The 9,180-nt window shown below is 38.6% G+C and overlaps 1 protein-coding gene across 1 annotated transcript; it reads right to left on the minus strand.

Annotated features, from left to right (window-relative positions):
• Positions 1-181: 181 nt before the first annotated feature.
• On the minus strand, positions 182-6,188 carry LOC149024493 (protein STRICTOSIDINE SYNTHASE-LIKE 3-like). The gene is made up of 4 exons (XM_089144724.1): positions 5,662-6,188; positions 3,420-3,695; positions 2,001-2,168; positions 182-1,658 (listed from the first exon to the last, which is right to left on the minus strand). The coding sequence occupies exons 1-4, from the start codon at positions 5,988-5,990 to the stop codon at positions 1,256-1,258; spliced, it is 1,176 nt and encodes a 391-aa protein (XP_089000850.1). The 5' UTR covers positions 5,991-6,188; the 3' UTR covers positions 182-1,255.
• Between the last annotated feature and the right edge of the window lie 2,992 nt (positions 6,189-9,180).

Raw genomic sequence — 9,180 nt, forward strand, 5'->3', positions numbered from 1 at the left:
TGAAGTGAGATTTCTACTTGTCATCTGGAAAACTTTTGGTTTTTTTTTCACCGATGGATCAATATGACACATCAGGTCTTGCTTGCTCTCTACAAAGATCCTTATCAGATTTATGTTGCTGACCCTTATCCAGAATGTGGTTCTTCACTGTAAATTCCCCAACATTAATCCAAACATGACCTAGGGTTCATTTCCGAGTGGCATGAATTTACATATCTAACACATTCAAGTTAAGGCAGCTTGGCAGGATAACTCGAGTTTGACTATGTTTTTGACTGGACTGTGATGCTATTTTGAAGTATTAGCAGATTGGTCCCGGTCCTCGATTTCATCAGTCCATTAGGAAAACCGTCCCAAGAACTGCACCATCTTGGAAAGGAGTTAGGTTCCTTTACCCTCGGGCGAAGGAGATAACACTACCTTCTCACTGTTCCATCACGTATTTAAGGTGGATTCACCTTGTCAGCACAGAGAGATGAACTCTATCTTCTCCCCTCCTGAATGTATGGTAGAAAGGTGTGAGGATAGTATTTCAAGATCACAACTTCTCCGAAAAAACACTTGAGATATGTTGTGAAACCAACAACTAGGATTCTTCACTTGAGCTCTGGTAGGCTTCATGCCCAATATTATGGGCTGTGGGCTTTGCACTTGGTTTTATTGTACTGCGTCATAAATTGAAAACAACCTTTCCAAAATAGGGGTAAATTAAGCTATGTAATTTGATCTTCACCAAATACTACTAAACATAAACACAGGAGCCTTGTGCGTCAGGAAAGACATTTTTTCTTATTATTAGCTCATGTAATTTACCAACAAGGTGGATGTGTGGATGTGTTTCTAGCATGGTTGTTGCAGCCTCCTATATAGAGGCATTAAGACCAAGGAGGTCTTGGGTTTGAACCTCCGATCCTCCAAACCTTCCATCCCTTGAGCCTATGGACCTCCAATCTTAGCGGCTGATTTGATGATGACAAGACAGATTTCCACAAAGAAAAAATTACAAGTTTATGTTGCACATGACTAACATATAGAGGGAGATCGATCTGAACCAAGTTTCATCTCAGTCTAACCTCATTTGGTAGGACTAATAGCTGTGACAACTGGATTGTTGTGATGAGTTTTGTGTGAATGTTCCCTGGTGATTATAGTTCTATCTCCTATGTTCAGGAAAAAAATTGGAAAGATCATGCAGGGGAGGCTACATCATGATCCAGTCATCAAATCTTAGGCTGGTTGAGCAGACTCAATTACCTCATCCCAACTGGTAAACTGCAACAAATGGCATAAGGACACTCCCCATCCAGAGTTTTCCATCCTTCTCCTCGACTTCACTAACTGCTTTCACTACCTTTCCTTGACTGTCCTCCAATATCTGCACAAGTTTCCCATCAGGGCTGTATTTGACAACAGCTGCATGTGGCAAACCTCCGATGGTTGCCAAAAACTGATACTTGACTGGAATAGGAAGCTTGAGCAATGCTTTCCTGAGTTTAGGGTAGAGGCCATTGATATGATTGTAGAAGGAACGACGGCAGTTAAGTGCTACCCAGAATTCATTATTCTCATTGGTTCGCACATTGTCTGGGTATCCAGGCAATATTGCAAATAACTCTGACGTCCCTGCTTTTTCACCTTTGAGCCAGTATCTCATCAACCTAAGCAGAAATAAGAATTGAAACAGATAAATTTTTTCAATCCAATTGAAAAAATACACAAAATCAATCTAAAATGTCATGACACGAAATCAACAGTAATCAAGCAGGAAGACAAGGAACTCTAGGATTCTATTAGTAGATTTGTGCCGGTGGCCTTCTTTGAGGAGTTAACAAACCAAACCAACCCCCCCCCCGCGGAGGTTCTTAAAAGAAAAGGAAAACAAAGAAGATTAGCAACCCAATGGATCTAGCAACTCTTTTCTCACGTTGCTCTGGAACAACCAGATAGTTTGGAGAAATGACAACCGTAAGATGCAACTTGTTGTATGCAGCACAAATTACCTGCCAGGGGAGCTTTCACAAAAGATGAAGAAAGACCCATCTTTGCTCAAAGACAAACCATTTGGAAATTGAAGGCTACGAACAAGAACAGTAGTTTCCTTTGTAATTGGGTCATACTTCAAAACCCTCCCACTATCCTCCGCAGAAAAAACAAGCTGAATGAAGTTCCTACAATAAGCCAGCACGTCAGAACATTGGCATGGATATAAATGATCCAACAGAAACTTAATGCTGACATTTTATAACTTTTGCATGGACAAAAAGCTTACAGGCACAGAACATTCTTGTAGAATCCATACACAAAGAAAAGCAACACAGAGCACCTCTTCAACTCTCCATAGTCCAATCATAGGAACCAGGTAGTTTTAGTACAGTTGATATACATACCATCCAGTAGAAAACAAACTTCAACCCACCATTATGATGGATGAAAGCAACCTAACAAAGTACTTACGGGTCTGAAGAGAAAAACTGGAGTTGTAAAGCCATAAGTTAATTCCACAAGCAGCTGACGTCCAAAAATCAAAATGATGAAACAAAGGGTTTCCAGTGGATCAAAAAGAACTACATAAGCAAGGACTCCAAAAGCCCAAGAGTCCATTTTGAAATCAAATGAACTATCCAAGTGAAACAAATGAAAAAAAAAATTAAGTGAAGGGCAAAGTATTTTCTATTTTCTAGTCTACCAAAAACACTGAAAAGACTACTATTTTTCTAACGGTCAGAAAAGAAATACAAGTTCAGTTAGGAAAAAATATAATGTGCAACAAAATATGAAAACTGGAACCTATTCTACCAAAACAAGCATGAAATTGTTCAGAACAATTTGAAATTTGAGGGTGCAAGCTTGGATCATTTCTAATTCTATACATGTTTTCAATGCCAATTGAAGAAGCATTATAAGATAATTATGATCATTGCGACGATCAGTCACGAAGAAACCATATGCCCCAATAAAAGCAATGGATTGTGATCAACAGGATAGTTCTCAGACTAGTCTAGAAGAAGCAAATTCAATACAATACCTATCACATGGACTGAAAAGCAGTTTGGATTCAGTAAGTAGTGCTTAGACAGACAAAGACAAAACTACCTCATACAGTCTGCATGTTTCTGAACTAGGATTTTCTAAACTAGTCTTTTTTGGAGAACACAATAATCTAGTAAATCTCCTACGTTCACTAAAGGTTTCTGGGTTTTAGTAAATAAATAGGTGGCATATCAATGACCAATAAGGTCAAAGGGATCCTATCAGGACTAAAATCCCATTTTTCTCAAATCCTGGAGAAGCTGAAATTTTGCCTCTTGTTGTTTGGCAAGGACAGCAATCACTTTCAAAGTTTCAACAGTCAATGTAGCAATAACACAATGGCTAAACTATTCGAATCGACAAATAGGTTCATTGTGGAAACCACATACCTCCTCTGGAATTTGGTGCTACTGTCCGTAAAATAAATATTTCCCTCATAATCAATGTCCAAGTCATTTGTGAATCTTAATGGCACCCCTTCTGCCTCGGTTGCAAGTGATGTTGCCAACCCACCTTCTGGCCCCACTTTCATCAACCCAAGATACGCATCTGCAATAAACAGTTCCCCTGTTTTCTTGTCAAATCGAAGACCCAAAGGCCGACCGCATATGTGCTCATTTTTCAAGTAACTCAAAGGTGATGGCTTTGTGCTACATATTTCTGACCTACACAAAGATTGTAGATAGGAAATCACAGAGTTTAGACAGTGAAGAACATTAAGGAACAAAAGCCTAGCAAGCATCAACTAACAAGAAATATTAATAAAAACGAAACATGTTTCTGAGTTTTCGTTAGTTAAAAACAATGAACTGGGTGGTTCAAAGAATGCATCAAGCAATTTAACAAATTTCACTGTGAGAACAACATTAGACTGTGTTGTGAGATCTATGGAGAAACCAAACCAATCCAGATGAAAACTTGCTATTTCATCCATAGATTCTCGAGGAAATGGAGGTCTGATTTCCAGAAACAATCCAATGTGGGAACCAAATTCTGTCTGACCCCATTTATTTGGTAGAAGGCTCTATTGTTGTTTATGCTGTTGTTGTTATACAGGGTTTGGGGAATACCAACAGAGATAGAAACTCACCAACGGGGCTCAAACCTAGAAACCATATTTTGGAAAGCCAACATGTTATGTTTCGAAGTCAGATTAGATCAACTTCCAATTAAGTTGAATTCCGTATGCACACAGAGACAGCTAAGACATTTAAAGTAGATTGCTTCAGCCAAAGAATACTTATATGCATTGCAAATTCAAAGACAACTTATAACAAGAACATATAAAACATCCAAACCACTGACTTCGTGAAGTGTAAAAAAGATGTGTTCGGTAACTGCATTAAAATTTCTTACAAAATATATGAAAGAGAGTTGCAATATGGGAATTTGAAAATCTTGATGTTGTAACCAAGCAAACCACCAACTTAGATGAGGTTAAGTCACATATTCAATGCAGCCTTTAAGGTAATTAATGCACCCTACAGCCAAGGTTGTTCCAGATCACCACCTCTAAGATAAAACAACCTGCACTAGAAGATGAAGCAATTCTTCTAATACCTCCACAGAACCAAAAGTTATAGCCAAAACACTAAAAAAGAACTTGAAGAAAGAGATGAAACCTTTTTGCGAGAAAGTGAGTGCACAAGTATGCAATAAGTGTGTGTGTTTTTTGTATGTTATATGTATAGAATGAGATTGGGTATAAATAGGCCCATGACCAAACATTGCACTCATTGAGTTCCTTATGATAATGAATTGAGCCAATCAGTTATCTTGATCTACCTCTCCCACTAGGTGAACAATCAATTACCTTGTTCACCTCCCCACTAATGGAGAATTAGTTACTTTCACCGACCCCCTCCTAGTGAATAATCAATTACATTGATCCACCTCTCCACTAATGCAAAATGAACCCCATGGATATGAATTGGAATTAAATCCATTCAATTGCCTTAGCCTCACTCATGGTAATGACCATGAGTTGTCATAAAGGTGCCATTATGAATTTAGGGTCAATCGTAACCCATGCCTTGAATCGGAATAAATTCCATCTGATAAATTAACCCACCTAATCACCTATGATCAAGGCCATGGTCATTAGGACTCTCATATCAATTCTACTTAATATTCATAGCCCACGTTGCCACCCATGATCAAGGCTATGAAGGGCCTAATTACCATTACCTTAACTCATCAGTCCCACAGAATTACATAGCAAGCAAAATAAACAACAACAACATAAAAAGAAGAAGAAAAAAAAGAATTTTGAAACTTAATATAAAACTAGATTTTATTAAAAATAAACCAAACAAGATGAAATGAAAATGTTAATTCAAATATCAGATTAGATCATCCATTCTGAAGGAAAGTCAAAGTCTGGCCTATAAAGAAGTTGGTTCGTGAACTAGTTGGTACATGTAAATACATCGACAAAGTAATATCCATACTACACAAGACAAAGCAATCTAAAAAAGAAGAGAGAAAAATCATGAGCCAATTTCTAGCAGTACTTCATAGCCATGGCATTTTTCCCTATCTTTATACTAGGAGTTCAGTTTTATTCTTCAGGCAGGTTTCAGCTAGATTCAAATCAAAAGCAAGAAAAGAAAGACACTGAACTCAGCTCACCTGTTTGGAGAAGTATAAGCAAAATCAGTCCAAGATTCGCCGTTCCAGAAAATAATCCGGCCGTCAGCTACTCCAGTGTAAGGGCCACGACCGAGAGGGTCAAAAGCGATGCTTTCCGGACCTTGGACCTGATTCAAGAACCTAATCTCTGATCTTTGTAAGAGATTTTCAGTGTCTTTGTCGGTGGGGAGCTGAGACCATGGAGGCGTATCGATCTTGTGAGCCTCAAAATCTGGGAAGTCAGAGATAGCGCTGTGCTTGAAAGGGTCAATTCCACAGTAAAGAGACACAATGAGGAACAGCGTGGCTAAGATTCCGGTAGGCGTCATTGCCTGCACTTTGAGATTTTCCAAAGCAGGTTGAAGCTATGAAGAAGGAAAATCTTGCTATGAGAGCTCAAGGATTTGTTCTTAATAAGCGAATGGAAGATGGGTGCTGATACTAACATGATGCTAAGCCGACAACCTCAGCTGTCCTTCCACACCTCATTAACACTGAACCATCTCCAGGAGGTGAGTAGCCACAACACTCCAAATGGGTAGTTGGAAATTGGAAGTCTACGGTTAGAAATATTTAATCCCTCCTATCAAAAATAAATAAATAAATGGGTAATTTTCACCCGGACCCCGAGGTTTGGCATGTAATTTTAGTCCAAAAAATTAAGACTTGCACTACCTCCCCGTACTATGAAAAAGTCAATAAGGACAAAGTATCACTTTTATGACAAATTTGCCCTTTATTTTTTTTAATCTGAATTTTTACATAATTTAAAAACTTGAGGATTCAGATCGAAGAATAATTTAAAAACTTGAGAATCCAGATCGAAGAAATTCCCTTTTTTTAAAATTTCTTCAATAGTAGTCGTGCTTCAGGATTCAAACGCATTTTCCGTGGAAATTCCAAGCTTCAAATGCATCTTCCTGTATGGGCCTGAAAAAACAGCATATTCCCCATTTGAGTTATAACTAGCAAACTGGAAGCAAACTAATTAGAAAAAGGAAAGAGAAACCCAAAAGAACTCAACTTACCGTTGAAGATTTTCTAACGCCTTTGTAATCAATGGACAATTATTTGAGCGAGTTAATGGCTTCGGGATTTACATGTTGTGTTGGCTAATACTTTATGCCCTTGTCGATTAGTTGTTCTGTTGAACGACCCAAAAGCCTGGGCAATTGCATGGAACCTTTGCTTTTCACCATCGATGGAGAGGAAGAGAATGAGAGATGAGAATAAGGGGAAACCATGAATTTCTAACCAATCACGAGCAAACGCGGCCTCTACACGAGGGAAAGATCAAGAATAGGGTATAAGTGACCCCCGCGAACGCGGCCGAACGAGGGAAAGAGCGGCCGCACACGGGGGAAAGATCAAGATTTTTAAGGAAAGATCAAGAATTTTTAGGGTACAAGGACCCCTTGCAAACACGGCACACGAGAGGGAAAGATCAAGATTTTTTAGGGCCAAGGGTACTTCCCCCGTAATAAACATAGCGATGGTAAAACCGAAAATAAAAAGAAAATAAACATGGAGATTATGTTTAAAAATTTTTAATTAAAAAAAGGGCAAATTGGTCATAAAATGATAATCTCTCCTTAAATTGACTTTTCCTATACTACAGGGGAGGCAGATGCAAAGTCTCAGTCATTTTGGACTAAAAATGACATAGAGCAAACCTCAGGGGGTCCAGATGAAAATTACCCTAAATAAATAAAAAATTGCACTTGCACCCTAAAATAAATGCCTTGAAGCACTGATACCCACTTTATGTTAAAGAACGGAAATCCCAAAATTGAATTTCATTGAATATATTTGTCCAATTTATCACTCGAAAATTTGTTAGGCACTGTTTATTATAGGAGTATTTTTTTAAATAAAAAGTAATTTAATTGTTTTCAATGAAAATTTTGACAAATATATGTAATGAAAATTCAATTTTTGGGTCTATGTGCTTTTTAAACATAAAGTGGGGTATCAATGCTTTTTCTTTATTTTTTTTGTACAAATGAGCTTTTCATTAAGCCGAGGGATGGAGATATTAATATGCCTCAACAAGAGTCGAAGCCACAACCTCTTCACTAAGAGATGTTTGTTTCACCATTAGAATAGCTTTGCGTTGGCAGGGTGTCAGTGCTTTAAGGCCTCCATTTTGGGGTGCTAGTGCAATTTGCTCATAAATAAAACATTTAATCCCTCAAAATGACAAGTAGATTTTTTTTTTTTTTTAATTCAATGACTGCATTTCTATTTTTGGTAGTAAAGCTTTCACTAAAATGCGGCTAAGTCAAGGAAACAGGGGACAACAAATCCTGTAACCAAGGAGTGGATAAAGGTCATTCGGTTGTTCCTACCACAGACTAGGCCCTCCTTGCTAGTTGGTCTACGACACCATTAGACCTCCTAGGAACATAGAAAAACTTACAATCCAAAAAACTTGAACTCAAATGGCTAATGTCCGAGATAATAGCATGGATATCATGAGCTGGAGCTGTATTATGTTGTTTGAAGTAACTAGATCAAGCCCAATGAATCTGACTCCACATACACAATTCACACCTTCTACTAGAGTGTATAGTAGTCCAAATCGCATTGCTAGTGCTTCAACCATCAAAACTAGCCTGGCAACATCACGCTCCAAGACAACGAAAATGGGTAAACTCTCGGAATCTCTAAGTATAAACCCAAGCCCTACAGAGTCCGGATCAGCGACCCGACGCTTCCTGACCACAAAAACCAATGGGACCCACGGTGAAAAACACTTTTTGGAAAAAATGAAAAAAAAATTCACCAGTGGGACCCACTAGTTTTTGTGGTCAGGAAGCCATGGGAGAGCACTCTGTGCTCCCCCGACGGGAAGAAGATCCGGATTCAGCCCTACAACTCCATTATGAGCTTTAAATGATGCATCTGTATTGAGCTTACATAGGGGCTTGGGGGAGGATTCCAGGAGATGGGCCCATTAGAAAATCTTTCATCTGTGTCCAAACCTCTTGTGCTGACTACGATGTAGGCCTCTAGAAATTCGGTTGTAGATTTAAGTGCACAGAGGCCCACCTGAACCAGATTCCACTGATGTCTTTGAAATATGTAATCATTTCGTGCTAGCCATAATCCCCAGCAAACATTGAAACCCAAAGCCACCTTAAACCGAGCTTCTGATCTAGTGCAAGGCTGGATCGATAGAACTTGAGACATCCAAGAAGAGAGATTGAAAATTTTATCTTTGGCATGACTGGAGCTTTCCATAGACCTTTCCATACCACTTCTAGGAGAGAGCTCCATGTGTGATGATGAGACGATGATGATGGTTTATGTGCCTAAAGCTGATCCCATTCATTACAGAGCACATGATAAATGGATTTTACTAAGAGAGTTCCATTTGTCGAACTCATCCATATCAAGCAACAAGCTCAATTCTATTTGTAATATTGCTGCTATCTATCTCAACTAAAACCAAGACCGAAGCACTCTTCATTCAATCTCCCATTGTAAATTACATCCCTAGAGGTTTAGCATACTGGA

The sequence above is a fragment of the Hakea prostrata genome, chromosome 2, assembly GCF_041222555.1.
Source record: "Hakea prostrata isolate BN-2017 chromosome 2, UWA_Hpros_2, whole genome shotgun sequence".
Taxonomy (NCBI): domain Eukaryota; kingdom Viridiplantae; phylum Streptophyta; class Magnoliopsida; order Proteales; family Proteaceae; genus Hakea; species Hakea prostrata.

What these genes read in the sequence shown, in the direction of transcription:
- LOC149024493 (XM_089144724.1), bottom strand. Translation starts at nt 5,990, where the DNA reads ATGACGCCTACCGGAATCTTAGCCACGCTGTTCCTCATTGTGTCTCTT. An exon ending in GCTTATACTTCTCCAAACAG is followed by an intron (nt 3,696 to 5,661) that starts GTGAGCTGAGTT and finishes ATCTTTGTGTAG; the next exon opens with GTCAGAAATATGTAGCACAA. An exon ending in TGTGAAAGCTCCCCTGGCAG is followed by an intron (nt 1,659 to 2,000) that starts GTAATTTGTGCT and finishes ATTTCTGCTTAG; the next exon opens with GTTGATGAGATACTGGCTCA.